At 35.8% G+C, this 17,240-nt stretch overlaps 1 protein-coding gene across 2 annotated transcripts; it reads right to left on the reverse strand.

The window, feature by feature from the left end:
• Window positions 1-644: 644 nt before the first annotated feature.
• Window positions 645-11,399, reverse strand: LOC126827542 (cytochrome P450 2J2). Of its 2 annotated transcripts, XM_050557000.2 has the most exons (11): window positions 11,270-11,399; window positions 9,639-9,876; window positions 8,874-8,951; window positions 7,283-7,381; window positions 6,604-6,854; window positions 5,657-5,812; window positions 5,049-5,260; window positions 4,404-4,529; window positions 3,713-3,817; window positions 2,503-2,643; window positions 645-1,875 (listed from the first exon to the last, which is right to left on the reverse strand). In XM_050557000.2, exons 5-11 carry the CDS (start codon window positions 6,606-6,608, stop codon window positions 1,523-1,525), a joined length of 1,098 nt encoding a protein of 365 aa, XP_050412957.2. In that variant the 5' UTR covers window positions 6,609-6,854; window positions 7,283-7,381; window positions 8,874-8,951; window positions 9,639-9,876; window positions 11,270-11,399; the 3' UTR covers window positions 645-1,522. The 2 variants fall into 2 exon arrangements, with proteins under 2 accessions (XP_050412957.2, XP_055958170.1); XM_056102195.1 differs by lacking the exons at window positions 9,639-9,876; window positions 11,270-11,399 and having other exon boundaries at window positions 8,874-9,607.
• Between the last annotated feature and the right edge of the window lie 5,841 nt (window positions 11,400-17,240).

Below are 17,240 nucleotides of genomic sequence, written 5' to 3' on the forward strand. Positions count from 1 at the left end.
AGACGAACGACGACATACGATCACACTTTATAATGTGAACATATAAAAACAGTAATAAGATCAACAATTAATAAAGTTTCTTTATATAATTATGGATGCATTTATTCAAATTAATGAACCATGTGATCCCATACAGTTATTGATGCATTTGTGGAATTAATAGAGCCAAATGATCCAATACAATTATTGATGCATATATACAATTAAAGGACAATATTGGTGTCAGTCATTATCACATGTGATGGAACTGGTTAAACGAAAAAAGAAAAAAAAAGAAAAGAAAACGTCCGTGCATTACCAAGTTTATATTAAGTATAGAATGGATAAAAACAAGGGAATGGACGGGGAATTTTCATTTTTCTCTTAATTATCTCTTGACATTCAATTATATTTTTGAAGTGTCTGATACCCTCTCACAGTCTCATATGACAACTTTTGTTCTTCGACGGAATTATTAGTAAGTAGAAATTTGGCCGTACATCTGTTATTGCTCGTTACTTCAGTCAGTTATATAAAGGATACCTAACGTTTTCCTTTTGCTTTCGTCACTTTCGGTTCTTCAAACCTTCGTTACGTATCTATCGTAGCAATCAATGATCCCTGTGTTATGTTTGGAACGTGTTTAAGCAGCTCTAACACATATGTGATAATGGCTGGCACCAATATTGCCCTTTAATGAAACCAAGTGATCCCATACAGTTATTGATGCATTTATAAAAATTATGTTAAACCAAGTGTTCCCATACAATTAGAATCAATGGTAAAAATAGACAATACCAAGAAGGCTGTTATACAAAACAAAAACATAGCAAACAATAAATACAGACAATACATTTTTTAAAAAGTATAAAACACTCAGATTGTATGATGATGGTGGTGTTGGTGGTGGTAGTGGAATGTATTCAGACACAAGGTTGTTATGCAAAATGAGACATGACACACAGTCATTATCAGATAGTAAACGTTAAAAAGTATAAAACACTGAGATTTCATTATATTCCGTAATATCACAGATGTTATGTCACGTGCCCGAAAGTCATAAAACATACACAGGAAATGATACGTCATACCGAGGATCTACACACCTGCTTGGAATGTGGTTTCATGTCAACACTATACTTGGAGACACAGCATATGGTAATATGTGCAATACGATTGATGACAATTTTGTCATGGTAACTGAGAGAGAGAGAGAGAGAGAGAGAGAGGGTGTTGACGTCCACTCGATAAAACTAGGTCATTTCGGGACTCACACATGGTTCAATTTTAATTCAATAATTCTTTTGCGCGTAGGGGTCTTTAGCAGTAGGAGGAACCCGGAGGACCCGGAGAAAACTCACGAGGTTGGACAGGCGACACTACTCCCTGTCACGTACAACCGGGGAATCGAAACCACGCCAGTTGACTCAATGACAGACCTTATGATACACCACGCATGTGCTAACCATTCGGCCTTCCAATCCCCCAACTAATTTACAAAAATTAAACATACAGTAAATAATATTTAGAAGAAGATACAAGTTTAAGGGTTGATTCGTGGCTTAACCACGATCTTATACGGATGAGGGACAAGTATAAGTCCGTCTAGCTTTGGTTCCAAATTAATTGATGTTCCTGGTTCGGGTTCCATGACTAATCTCTGACAAAGACCTGCTAGAATTAAATGTAGTTCTGGTTTAGCCATGGGTTCTCCAAGACAAACTCTTCTACCAGCACTAAATGGAAGCCAGTTTTCAGGTTTTGGTGCCATTTTACCACCTTTATCTAAAAATCTTTCTGGTTTAAACTGTTCGACGTCTTCCCAATTATCTGGATCATTCTGAATTCCCCAGTGATTGATGAAAACCATGGTACCCTTGGGAACGTCATATTTACCTGCAGTGAATTATAAACAACGTTCTTATTTGATGAAATCAAACATTATATATGTCTTGCAGTGAATTATATAAACAATTCTTATTGGATAATATCAAACAAAATTGTTTAATAGTCTGGGTAAAATAGAACCAGTAGTAATCAGATTATTTCATTCATTAGTGGTTAAACACTTTCACAGCCAAGGAGCCGATTATGACCCTTTACAGCCACGTCTCAGGGGTGGACCCGGGGGGCACCCAGGGGGCACCCTGCTCTGCTACATAAAAAAATGTAAAACAAATCTTTATGAGAAAAGTGTGATGGTCATGTGTTTTATCCTTTATCATCAAATGGTGGGATGGGATCGGCATTCAAGCCGCAAAATAATGATACAGACATAATGTGATATCATAATTAATGCTTTGCATCAATGAAATTCAAATACATTGTGATCTATTAATTCATTATAAAAATTGACGTCGAATGGGGTGTTAGATTTCTCTCTTTCGAAACTCAGTGTGTATGTTTGCCTACGTAATTTAGAGACGATGATAGCATTGTCAACTGTCAAATTTCCTTAACAGGTGCCTGGCAAACCCCCTCCTGCAAAAATTTCTGGCTCCGCCCTCACGTTATATTTCCTACCGTTATCTATCGTGGTATCACAACTGGTCATGTGGGGAACACCAACAGGTACTACTGATCCTATTCTCATGACTTCATGTAATACAGCATCTGTATAGGACAGACCTTCTCTATCTGATGTAGCTGGATATCTATCATTCCCTGTAATATATAGTATTTTAAAATTATACTGAAGTAACTTCTACAGACTGTATGCTATCATATTTTAATCAAATTGATGTCACTACTATAGGACTTATGTTGTTGCGTTGTAATCAAACAAAATTCTACAGACTACACGGCTCACCAGAGACACCAAGAGTATAAAATTGATGTTAGTCCCTTTAGACTAAGGGGATAGGGGTGGTCTAAAGTGTCGCGCTTTGAGTCCTAGCTGGGCGGTGGTTTCGATCCATGGTGTGGGCGTATCTGGCTTGGAGATAGGGGCTCTTTCTTAACCTCGTGGGTTTACTCCGGGTAATCCAGTTTTCTCTCACCCATGTGGGTGCGCTCGGATAATACAAATAAGAATTGTCTGCGATATCACAATCGATGGAAGCGAACGTTAAACACCAAGAACAAGAATAACTTTAGACTAAAGGGCCCACAAGAGTCAACAAGGCTACAAAACAGATGTTGGTCTCTTTGGACTAAAGGGTCACAAAAGACTATAGTCATGTAGTCAAAATGCACAACAATACAAAGAATAAACGTTTCACAAATACAACAGAGCCAATGAATACAACAAAATAATAACATGAACTATGGCTTCGAGAGAGAGAGAGAGAGAGAGAGAGAGAGAGAGAGAAATGGGGTTTAACGTCCACTCGATACAAACTAGGTCATTTCGGGACTAACATATGGTTTAATTTTATTTACATCGTAGGGGTCTTTAGCAGTGGGAGGAAACCGGAGGACCCGGAGAAAACCCACGAGGTTGGACAGGCGACCCTACTCCTTGCACGTACAACCGGGGATTCGAAACCACGCCAGTCGAATCAATGACAGATTTTATGATACAGCGCGCGCACGCTAACCATTCAGCCATCCAACCCCCCGACTATGGCTGCGATTACTGAATTATTCATGACTCCAAAATGGCAAACCTATTATGATCACTTGAACTTTCACTCCTGTGTAGTTCACATTTCAAATTTGTAATGTGAGTCCACCTTAAACAGTAACCCATAAATATAATTATATGGTTTTTTTTTATAAAAATAATAATTACCAACGACTGAATCAACTTCATCTTGTATTTTGTGTTGAACATCAGGAAGACCAGTTATATACATCAAAGCCCAGTATAATGTTTGTCTTGATGTATCGTTACCAGCTGAAAGACAGTTTAATATCAATATCTTGTATTGTAAATTTGTAAGCAAATGAACAGTTCACAACTTTTCTTGTAAGTTTGATGGCCGAATGGTTAACGCGTGCGCGCTGTATAATAAGGTATGTCATTGAGTCAACTGGCGTGGTTTCGAATCCCTGGTTGTACGTGACAAGGAGTAGGGTCGCCTGGCCAACCTCGTGGGTTTTCTCCGGATCCTCCGGTTTCCTCCCACTGCTAAAGACCGCTACACGCAAGCGAATTATTGAAATAAAATTGAACCATGTGTTAGTCGCGAAATGACCTTGTTCGTGTCAAGTGGACGTTAAACTCCATTTCTCTCTCTCCTTCTTTCTTGTAAGTTAACTGAGTTCTGTGTTGGGGCTGGATAACAGGTAAGGGCTGGGCGTTAAAGTTGGGTATTATCGACAAAACTATGATTACAACTACTATGCTGTATAGTATAATTGTGTCTACAAGACGCGCATACAACACAAAAAGTTATGGACCCAAAACCGGTCCCTGTGGTACTCCAAAACTACTTATTTTTCAAATGTCACAAAGAACTGAAAACCATTTTTTTTCATACCGAAAAATATGTCAAATACAGTTAGCACTAAGTTATGATGCTTAAAATGGTCCATATTCTCTTCGCCTTCCTCACGCATTTCTTTCTCTGCTTGAAGAAGACTTTCTGTAAAGTTGGTTATTTTACCTGCAATGATCGAAAACCTATTATCGATTGAAATACTTGTGGGTGGGTCCTAATATTAATCTAGAGCTAAATTATTTTAATAGCATTTAGTGATTGATCTGGAAATACAGAGGTCACCATTCCATGGACTACAATTACTGTTTATTACTATTGTATTCAATAGAACTATGACTTTTTTCCGGCGTGGTCCCCCCTTGTCAGTGAAGGGTCTGACAAGGACAGCTGTCTAGTCGTTCGGATGGTACGAAAAACCGAGGTCCTGCGCACACATTGGCGTGAACATAAAGGATCCCTTGACAGCTGGAATTCTATATAAGAGTAGGCCGTAGTGCCGCTGTCCAGGCAAATTTTCACTCATAGCACACTGTATGGCGTATGCCCGTCTTCATTAGTCCAGTTCGGAGCAGAACAGTAGGACGTTAAACCCCATTTCAAATTCATTTAATTTCATTTAGAACTATGACCTGTGTAAATCCTTAGTTAATGAATTATTTGTTACTAAAAAACACAATTCCATACCTGGTACAAATTCGTCTTCTACTTTTTTAATATTATATCTTATAATATCTATAAATTCCTTAAATACTTGGGCAACACGTTTAAACCTTTTGGATGGAAACCATCTGGCTGGTGGAAACATATTTTCCAGAAATATACCCTCTGATGCAAGTTTAGAAAACTCTTCCAGCTTGTTGAGTATTTCCAAGTACGTTTCATCATTATATTCATACCTTAACAATATGGAAATGGAAAGTCAGTACAATTAATGAAATTGTTTCAAATCTATTTAAAAAAACTTTAGATACCGATATTATTAGTGTTCTAAATATCTTCAATAAGCATTGTTTTTCTATTTGTTTTTCAATTTCTTTCATTTTATTATCCGATTTTTATATTTGACTAGACCTAATACTATCATAGTGTCCGGTTCAATCAATGACATTGTATATTTATAATCACGTCAAGATATCCTGATCTATTTAAAAACGCACTTAAGTCATCGGAATTGGGAGGGGTACATCTACCCTGGGAACCATGGGGTGATAGCTAAAAAATGTTGGAATCACTGGTTTTATTAAATAATTATTCCCATGTCAAAATCATACAGTAAAATACCATATTCTTACTTTGTTCCGAAAACCATGCCCCCTAAAATATTTAAAGTTGTAAAGAACATGTAGGGTTTAGGATCAAAGGGTCCTGTCTCTTTCAACATGGCTTCCGCTGTTTTAGATACGGCTTCTTCTAACTTGATATTAAAGTTTTCACTCGACATAAATAACCTGAAATGACAACAGTCAAAAAACCTAAATGGTAACAATAGCGTTTAAAGAAACTCTAAACTTATAACAATATCGTCAAAATAACCTGAAATAATGATAACAATAGTATTACAATAACCTGAACTGGTATCAGTAACGTTAAAAAAACCACCCCAAAAAACCCTATAAATGCTAAATAACCTGAACTGGTAATAATGAGGTTAAAATAACCTGAAATGGCAATACTAACGTTACAATAACCCGAAATAATAATAATAACGTTAAAATACCCTGAGATGGTAACACTAACGTTAAAATAACCTGAAATAGCAATACGTATAACGTTAAAATGCCCTGAGATGGTAACAATAACGTTAAAATACCTGAAATGGTAATGAAACATTTAAATAGCCTGAATTGGTAATACTGACGTTATCCTGAGATGGTAACAATAACGTTAAAATAACCTGAAATGGTAACAATAACGTTAAAATAACCAGAAATGGTAATATAACGTTAAAATAGCCTGAACTGCAAAATACTAACGTTATCATAACTTGAGATGGTATCAGTAACGTAAAAATAACCTGAAATGGTAATATAACGTTAAATTAGCCTGAACTGGTAATAATAACGTTAAACTAACCTAAGATGGTAACAGTAACGTTAACATAACCTGAGATGGTAACAGTAACGTTAACATAACCTGAGATGGTAACAGTAACGTTAACATAACCTGATATGGTAAAAATATCATCAGTTTAAATTTTAAGAGTTTTGCGGGCATTGATTTATCTATCATTTACTATTACCTCATAGCACGACTGGCTAACTTTCTTCTAAGTTTCCATCCAGTACCATATCTACCGTTGATAATGTCTTCTCCCCCTTCGAAAAGAACTTCAGCTAGAAAAAAACAGCGGATGAAAGAGTTTTGCGGGCATTGATTTATCTATCATTTACTATTACCTCATAGCACGACTGGCTAACTTTCTTCTAAGTTTCCATCCAGTACCATATCTACCGTTGATAATGTCTTCTCCCCCTTCGAAAAGAACTTCAGCTAGAAAAAATCAGCGGATGAAAGCTATATAAGCTGTGTGATTATATAGTAATAAACGTCTAGAATAAACAGAGGATAAAACGCTGCATAAGTGTATGATGTTAGGTTTAACGTCTAGCAGACATTTTACTGATTTTATTTGAGACGAACATATAGAATTGTTTTATTTTCTATGGTAACCTGCGCAAACATTTCTCTAACAGTGACGTGTTTGTCAATTTTCTTCAAATTCTATCCACCATGTAGCCTTATACACAGGCTACGAATTGGAACATGGGGCTAGACACAACATTTAATAGGTTTTTTTATAAGCCCCGAGAAAAAGCCAGAACCGGCTTTGAAAACGCCAATGCACTTCTGTGTCCACGCCGAGATCCTATACCGGAGCATCCGAGTAGTTAGCTTCCTGTAAAACAATGCTTACTTACTAGAATACACCGTATACCGATCCGAGTAGTTAGCTCCCTTGGTCAGCAAAGCTTCATTAATAACATCAATACGGTTTAATATAAGACATCGTATTGGTCCTGAAATATTAATATTATACAATGTTATTGAACTGAAATATATATTCTATATAAGATCTGATATTATATATTGGTATAATACTATAATAGAAATAAGACATCGTGTTGGTACATGAACTATTAATACAATAGATTGCTATAGTACTAAAATATTTATTTCTATGAATTAATATTATACATTGTTATCATATATTTAAACATATGATATGCTGTATACATATAACACACCTTATTTGCCCTGAAATATAACTATTAAACATTGTTATAATAGTAAAATATATTCGTACTTGAAATATTAATATAATACATTGTTATAATATATATTTAAACATATGACATCGGCTTGGTTCTGAAATGTAAATATTAATATAATACACAGTTATGGTACACAGATGATATATATTTTCTTATATTACTAATTATTTTATGTTCTATAATATCTGAAATGGGCGCTGTGATACAGTAAAATCTTATCTTTTCTTATACATGTTCGTGGAGATCGTAATGGTCCTGAAATATACACATTAATTTAACAGGGTGTGCACAACCCAGAAGACTTAAAATTCCAGGAGTTATTTACCAGATTCCAGGAGTCCCTGAATAGAAGTCTACATCACAATATATATTTTTTTTTTACACTTGAAGAACATTGTTCGACTGACTTGAAAAAAATAAAGGATCTCATCAAAATTAGATTTCAACATAGTTTATTCGTTTTTTACAAGCAAAATTGTATCCATTTGCAGTGTCCAATTATTCTTTCGACATATCAACAACTGTGGCAGGGACATTTGTCTACTAGTTCAGCTTTATATTAAAGTATATAGCGAAACCACAAATGTTAATATTCCAGGAGTTTCAAGGGGTAATCTTGTTTTTCCAGTATTTTCCAGTACTGGAAATCGCATTTTCATTTTTCCAGGATCCTCAAATTACGTACAAAGACAAATCCATACGCACATATTATTAATTGTATGGACGTAATCAAAACTTGATGGTCTGCAGCTGAGTTTTCACTAAAAATGAAATAAAATAGGGTTAAACGTCCTACTTTTCTACTGCGACACACGTCCGGAAAGCAGTCAATTAAAATCATTCACCATTAACCTATATCAAAAAGTTAGTAATAAACTTTAAGTACCGTTACAAATTGTGATACACAAGTTTTGTTTTTTATTTACATCCCGGGGTCAATCACCATGGCTACGTGCACACATGTGCGAGATGGCACGAATACAGCGACATGACGGCTATTTGCTACCTGGGAAGTGTAATGCCCAGTAACAACATTGTTCTACTTCCAATTCCAGAAACCGACGTTTCAATTATTTGTCGAAAATGGCCATGGGGGTTGCGTTAGGCTATTAAAAAGTTTAACGAATTTTCAATAGCTCTAAAATGTTCACGAATTTAAATGTACGCGTATTTTATTCATCTATTGTTGAACATACGGACCTGGGAAAATGTTTATCACTCACGCCACGTTTCTTACCCATGTAATAAGTAAAAGCTGGTCCATATTTCTTAGACAAATCCAGAAATTTCTTAGCGATGTTGCCTTTTGTGTACACTGAAATTATATTATATAATTAGACACAAATCAATACTAGATGTTTTATTTTGATATTTGTATTTAAAACTCGCATATTTATTCTTTTTTTTAAGTTCGTTGGCTAATTGTTAAAGCTTAAATGTGTTTTGTACGTTCACTGGCCCAATGCAAAAGTTTCAGTATGTTTTGTACGTTCACTGGCCCAATGCAAAAGTTTCAATATGTTTTGTACGTTCACTGGCCCAAGTATCAGTATGTTTTGTACGTTCATTTGCCAAATGTAAAAGCTGGTGTGTGTTTTGTACATTCATTGAACAAATGCAAAAGTTTCTGTGTGTTTGTACATTCATTGGCCAAATGCAAAAGCTTCTGTGTGTTTTGTATATTCATTGGCCAAATGCAAAATCTTCTGTTTGTTTTGTATATTCATTGGCCAAATACAAAAGCTTCTGTGTGTTATGTACATTCATTGGCCAAATGCAAGAGCTTCTGTGTTGAACGTGTATCGACCAATGCACGGGTTCTATGTGTTTTGTACAAAGGCATGACTGTGTTTTGTACGTTCATTGCCAAATCCAAAAGCATGTGTGTGTTTTGTACGTTCATTGACCAAATCCAAAAGCTTCTGTGTGTTTTGCACATTCATTGTCCGCGATATGTAAAAGTCTAAAGTAAGCTAAAGTATAAAGTAATGATAATACTCACATTCTGTATTTCCAATCAAAGGCCAAGCAAAAGGTCCAGGGGGTAAACGATACCGCTTCTTAAAGATCAGATACGCCAGAGCACCTGTTGCGGTACCAATCAATAAAGATCTACTAATTTTAGATTCTGGTATAAAATCATACACTACACCAGGTATATATTTAACTAGTTCTTCTAGTATATGGTTGACAGAGTCTATTATCGCCATCTTGGAAATCGTGACATCGGTTATCTGTATCTGAGAAAGAACAAAAAAAATGTCTATTTGAAAAGTGTCTAACATCTATTAATACATATTTTAAAATTATCTAACAATAATTAATACATATTTTGAAAATGCCTATCAAGAATAAATTATATAAACTTATATCAACAATTTTGAAATTCAGGCTTTTCCCAACCCCGACAGTTGAGATAGAAGAATACAACGCCTCGGCTCCATTTTGTGAAATCCAAGGAACTCGAACCTTTCGTCTATTCCGTGATGGTATTTTCATTTCCGGGAGAAAGCTATCGATAACAACCAAATTACAAGAAGAGGCCAGGTAATACTTGGTTAATCCTTTTGGAAAGTAAGAAAAAACAAGGGAAATGTATGGATAGATTATTAACTATTTGTGTGGATATATTATAAACTATTTGTGTGGATGTATTATAAACTATGTGTGGATATATTATAAACTATTTGTGTGGATGTATTATAAACTATTTGTGTGGATGTATTATAAACTATTTGTATGGATATATTATAAACTATTTGTGTGGATGTATTATAAACTATTTGTGGGGATATATCATAAACTATTTGTATGGATATATCATAAACTATTTGTGTGGATGTATTCACGTATTTTGAAAATGTGAGTTCTGAGATCTCTAAAAAAATACCGATTATGCATAAATATATTCGACAATGTCCGTCAAATCACCTCTTAATAGATAAACACAATCAAAAGACGACATAATAAAGGGGCGATAGAATATCCTATTAACCACAATATAATTGCCGAATCACCACATAATAGTATATCGACGTACACGCGCACCATAACAGAATCGGCATATCATACCAAAATCGCCATGTAACAAAAAAGACATATATAGAGAATCTCCTACGAGTCTTTTTTACTTTATCGACGAGTGTTGATATTTTTTGATATCAAAAAAAGACGAATAAGAGATTTCATTTATCACCCAATCATTTCTTACATGCACAAAATAAATAAATATAATTCTTTGATATATATTCCACTTTTACGGAACCTGATAATATTAAGGCGTAGTGATACATAATTCCTTTATATTGACCCAGTGTTTCCATAAAATTCAATTAAATAAAAATAGTTCCTTTTTAATAAAATGAATTGTTTTTTTGAAAAAAAAGGAGTTCCTTTTTAATTGACCTATCAAATTCATGCAAAGAGATATCGCAGTAGATTATGAAATTCATCTACTGTAGAATGTTATTGGGTGATAAATCAAAATCACCATATTATGAGGCAGTAATGGCCTTCCGTAGATATCCGTCACTCGATTTCTAACGAACCGTGAATGACTAGTGAGTAAACCACTGCCCATTAAATTCTAGCTTTTATTAAAACTATCCAATATTGTGTTTTAAAAATACATACCACAAAAGTAATCCACGTAAGATTACAGCCTGACAATGTCGATATATTAGCGATGAGTTAAATTATTCTCTACTAATATATATCACATCTATCTTATAAAATCCTTTTCATACATAACCTTTAATCAAGGTCAAGGTCGTTATAAATAAACATTAAAGAATAAAGTCCGTTTACAAGTCGCGCTTCATATACGTTAACATATACAAGTGAAAAAAATGAAATGAAATGGTGTTTAACGTCCTACTGTTGTTCTCCGACTGGGCTAATGAAGACGTACATACGCCATGCAGTGTGCTATGGGGGGAATTTGCCCGGGAAGCGGCACTATGGCCTACTCTAATATCGAATTTGTATTATTTGTATTTATTAATGTGTGTGATTCCAACCCTAAACAATCATTGTTGTCTCTATACTTATGTACATATATGTTAGTCCCGAAATTACCTAGTTTATTTAAAATGGACATACCCCTCCCTCTCTCGCGCTTGTAATGAACAATAGTCCATTGATCCACGGGCCTTTAGAAAGGGTATCAGACGTATCAACGACGCATGAGGGGGGCGGGGGGGGGGTAGTGCGTGCGCGTGGTATCATAAGATCTGTCAATGAGTCAGCTGGTGTGGTGTCGATTTCCCGGTTGCTAGTGACAAGGAGTAGGGTCGCCTGTCCAACCTCGTGGGTAAAAACATCCAATCTTACTAGAAAAATACTGGATTCGCCGAACAACACCCACGGAGCTCATACGGGACAAAAATGTAAAGGTTGGTACCCACAAAGTCGTATATATCCCACTGAGGTACGGAGTGAGCTCCTTCGTTTGTTAACTTGTTTCTTTATTCGCGGAAGCTCGAGTTAGAATGAATGAAAGACCCGACAGTATTTCATATTTATTGATGATGTTTAATCATTAGATATTTGTAGATTTGAATATTTTAAGATTCAGTTTATCCTGAATGATAAGAGATTACCGAATTGGACTTGCTTTTCGAATTTTTACAACATCCTGAAGGTAGACTTTGAATTAACGTTTATGATCTGTTTGAAGTGCTGTTAAAAGTTGACGTTGGGTACCGTGATAGTTTGTTTCATATTTATATCCCGTGCCCTTTCGTATCGATCTATTTCTCAATTTGGCTGGGGGTAAGACGAATGTTTTAACGGGCGCGCGTTGGACTCTTAGCTATGTCATTGAGTCAAGTGACAAGAAACTAGGATTGGTTGTCGTGGGATAGCGTATAAACTACATGTAGGTAGACGTTATCCTTCCTGGGCCATCCGTCCCGCACCACTACACGGGGGAAAACTACGCATGAAAATCCCGAAAACTTACTCTGCCACCAAAGGATCAAAACCAGTACCACCGCGGCTCACTATTTATTTGTAAGCCGGGAGGGCATCTGCAATAATTTTCGGATAAAGCTCAACACAAAAGACCCCTCATTTGAAGAAAATTTGACCAGAAAACCTCAAAATACCCCTGAGAAACCGATAACAACTACCGATGATTCTTTTCACAGGGGGCGAAATTTTGTTACGGGGGTTGGTGTATGTAAAACATATTTGTAGAAGAATATATGTACCGTTCTCCCTTGACATTGCACACGTACCATAAAAATAAAAAAATACAGTGAGCTAGTTTCATTATTTCCATTCCTTCCATTATTTAATTCGCGATGGATCACAGGCGATAGCGTAGCTTGATATGATCGATGGGGTTGGCATTTAGCATGGTCGCTTTCTGATTACCGTACCCCTCCCTACTGCTCCACTATTTTTAAAATTATTAAACATATTCTATTATATGCTAATGAGGCTTATTGCAATTAAAGACAAGAAGAATTAAATAGCAATTTACTACGTGTGAAAAAACAGCACTTTATGGGAATATGGCGGTATATTAGATTCAAAATTTGTTAATGTTGTGCTATCGTCTAATTTCCATTCATGTAATTTCTAAATGAAGACAATGTAAAATTCAATTTCTTTATTTGTTCAGGGTAAATTTGAATTCGGTTTCATCTTATTGCTATTATATTTACATGTTAAGCATGAAAGTCGGTCGCTTCACAAACATCAAACTCGTGTTTCTTCAGACATCGCGTGTTTCTTCAGACATTTGGCGAGAAAGTTCACCAGATTTTCCGGCGTGGTTCTCCCTTGTCAGTGATGCAGGACGGAGGGGCTGACAAGGAAAGCTGTCTAGTCGTTCGGATGGGTCGAAAAACCGAGGTCCCGTGTACACATTGGCGTGCACGTAAAAGATCCCTTGGCAGTTGGAATTCGATATAAGAGAAGGCCGTAGTGCCGCTGTCCGGGCAAAATGTCCCTCATAGCACACTGTATGGCGTATGCCCGTCTTCATTAGCCCAGGTTAGGAGCAGAACAGTAGGACGTTAGACCCCATTTCATTTCATTTCATTTCGTGTATTTAACCGAATAACGCACACTGCAGGCTAAAAATAGTCCCGGTAAATCATCAAATCGGCTGTTTTCGAATGAACTTTTGATGTCAAGATGTGGAAAATGTTCCAAGGATCATTAATATGTAACTCATGCAACTAACCGATGTCTAATTGTCGGGAAATCGGCAGCATTTCATTTAAACAAATCCAGCCAATCAGGAACCGCTGGGGACTAAGCTTAGGAACCGATTTAAGACTGATTAATGGCCGACGAGTTTTCCCAGAGATAAACGAAGGGTAAACGTATCTCTGGGAGCAGAGATTGCACGCTCGAGGACAGTGACACGCAGCAGGAAAATAATATGCAGTATATTCTATGAGGCTACAAATTTACTACACGTGAAATTTACTACACATCTATTAAAGGAGAATGCTACGCAAAAAGTTGTTTTAATATGAAATATTAATATAATATGAATAATATTACAAAGGAAAAACGTACTAAAAAAAACCTATTTGACATTTATGCATATCTGCAGCCTCGTTTTGATTTTTTTCCGTAAGTGACGTCAAAGACGGTATAGGTTGTGAATATCCCTATTGAAACTAATAACCCCGTCATTTTAACTAACTGGAAGAATAGACATGGTCAATTGCGTTGCTTTGAGATGTACTACTACTGCCAACACTAAATATGGAAGAACGTGTCATTTTTTAAATTTTTTCTCTAAGAGAGGCAACACTCAGAAAAGTCTTGACACAGTGATGAGCACGGGTAACCTGTTCGATTGAAGGAATATGACGATCAAGTTATCTTTCTATAACTATGTTAAAGCTGTGCACGTTACGCTTCTTGTACCTCCTGGCCATAAAATCCCAGTGTGTGAACACCCCATACGTTTAAGATCATACGCCAATCTTCCAAACAGGGTTGTCTTCCCCTACAGTTCACACTAACCTCTGCTAACAACTCATTTGACTACGCAACCATGATTCTTGGTGTTGATAGACAATACAATACAATGAATAACAAATCACCAATAGTACAATTAGTACCATTACTATATTAAAATAGAAATGGGGCCATATTTATTGCAAAATAATGAAGTATTTACAAATATACAGGGAACTCTTTCGCGTAAGATTACGGGTTTAAATGGTGATAAATATAAACTGCGCATGTCGCCGTGCTAATTTTAGAATATAATACACGTGGACCTGTTTACCTTTATAATGCGATCGTAAGGCATAATACAGTGCTGGGACTATCTAGGAAAAAGTGCTAAATTTTGGATGTTTGGGTTTGGTCCGGTTCACTGATTTTAATTGCTTGGTATGCTGATCTAAACAACATGTCCGTCTTGAGTAGCATTGCCCTAATATAAATTACATAAGCGTTGACAACTATGAACCGGCCAGTGGGAGTATCAAATAACTTAACATTTTAATTTCTAAAATAAAAATCTCATTTTATATAAAGTCTTTGATATCAGTTGTTTAGTCTCCCAAAAACCAAGTTTTATCATGCTGAGCTATTTTTGTACGCCAACATTTTCAAGTGGACGTGTATTGAGTCGCCCCTGTCAGCCCACAATTTGTTTGTGGACACGCGGTTCCTTTCGATATTGGCATTTTATCTAATATTAAAAGCTGTTCTAACATATCACCATTCCACCCTTATGATGGTTGAGTTCGAATTGCATGAAAATCGGATTGAAACTGCCCGCTCCTCGTTCGCAAATAGTGTAAAAGTATATAATACCAAGGTTGTGGACACTGTAGAAGTCCCATTTTTTTTATCCGATTTTGATCAAACTTAAAATATATGTCTATATTCCACGGATTTTTGTTTCTTTCCATATTCGCACATATCGGTCCGTAACCTCCTAGATTATGGACCCTGGATGTACCAAAAATTACAGTTTATACCCGATTTTAAAAACCGTTTAAATATACACCGTTACACCCTGGGTTTGAATTTCGTGATAATCGGATCGAAGGCTGTGGTCCCTCTAACGATTTGTATCCGGTTTTGAAAAAAACTTAATATCTCGGTTTGATGTTCGCGTATATCGGGCCTCACTTCTTGCCTTATGGCCCCTATTGTACGAGAAATCGTGGGTTTTTTTTAGCTTGTCGGATTATATGTTCATATCCCAAAGTTTTAAGTTCCTGTCGATACTTCAGACCGTGTCTTCCTGGATGATGACCTCATTTTTTAGCTTGTTCTCTGTCCATCTCTTGCGAAATGTGGGCATCTCTTGCATGGCAACCGCTTTTTTCAAATATATTTCATATTGAAATTCACACTGTATATCAAAGTAGCTAAGTCTTTAACTCAATATCATCCAGTCTTCCGGCAATAAAAAAACACGAATTATTTGTCAATTTAAATGAACGTTGATGTTGTGATTTTACCAGGAAAAGATAGGCCTATGCTTATGATATCCAAATTGTATAGAAGCCTATAACTACCGTTCATAATTTCTACTTTTCGCCTCTTCAAAACACGAAAGTCAAAAAGTAGAAGTTACGACAAAATGAGAAGGGGTGATTCATCTTCTTAACAATGAAGGGTTTTCTCTGGATCCGCTCACTGCTAAAAAAAAAACCCCTGTGCAAGAAAATTATTGCGTTAAGAGTATTTTGTTAATGATCTGTTAACTCACCTGACCGTTATAACATGGGATAACTTACAATAGAATGATAAATAGTATGATATATAGATTATAGCCCTCGACTTCTTCACTCCTGCCAACTTTTAACAGCAAAATCACTAAAACAAAAGTCTGCCATTGAAAAAACGAACAGTCACCATCACGTACTTATCCCACACCGAACAAAGTTAAGGGCTTCGTCTGTACTTCCTTTTTTTTCCAGAACAGATCTAATAAACCATTTAAGATATGTTTATGAAACTTTGTTCCCATCATCCTATTATAGTAATTAAAATGTGGTCGTATATTGTTGTTAACTATTATAGTGAGAACTGCCAGCTCTTTATCTAATTTCCCATAATGTATGTTGAATAGTGTAAAACAAAGAATATTGGAGACAGGTGATTAGGGAAATATGATATAAATGGGGGGTAATTAAGGTGGATTAAGATTCATTAAAATATAGCTGACTGAACTAAGTAACACTGTGCGGATTAGTACGACGTATTAAACATTTACTATTGGGCTGTAATTATCAATTGTAAGAATAATGCATATTTATAAACAAATTTCACCCTACTACGAGTTCTTGATGTGGAAATTTACACGGAAATATTTGTTTATGGCTAGGGATATGATATCATATCTTTCTTATCTAAATTAGATCCTGCAATAAGCAGGATGTAATTTAGATATCATATCCCTAGCCATAAATAAATATTTCCGTGTAAATTTCCACATCAAGAACTCTGTGGTGACAGAGAATATAAGTTATATTGTTATAATACATTATTGAAGGTGTACTGATTTGTTGACCTTGACAATAAATTCGCGTTAACAAAATAGTCTATAAAGTCTAGTATTGATGGCGATATTAGCGACCTTTGATTTTGGCTTGCTGTCGTACTGTTG

Source organism: Patella vulgata, chromosome 7, assembly GCF_932274485.2.
Source record: "Patella vulgata chromosome 7, xgPatVulg1.2, whole genome shotgun sequence".
NCBI classification, from domain to species: domain Eukaryota; kingdom Metazoa; phylum Mollusca; class Gastropoda; family Patellidae; genus Patella; species Patella vulgata.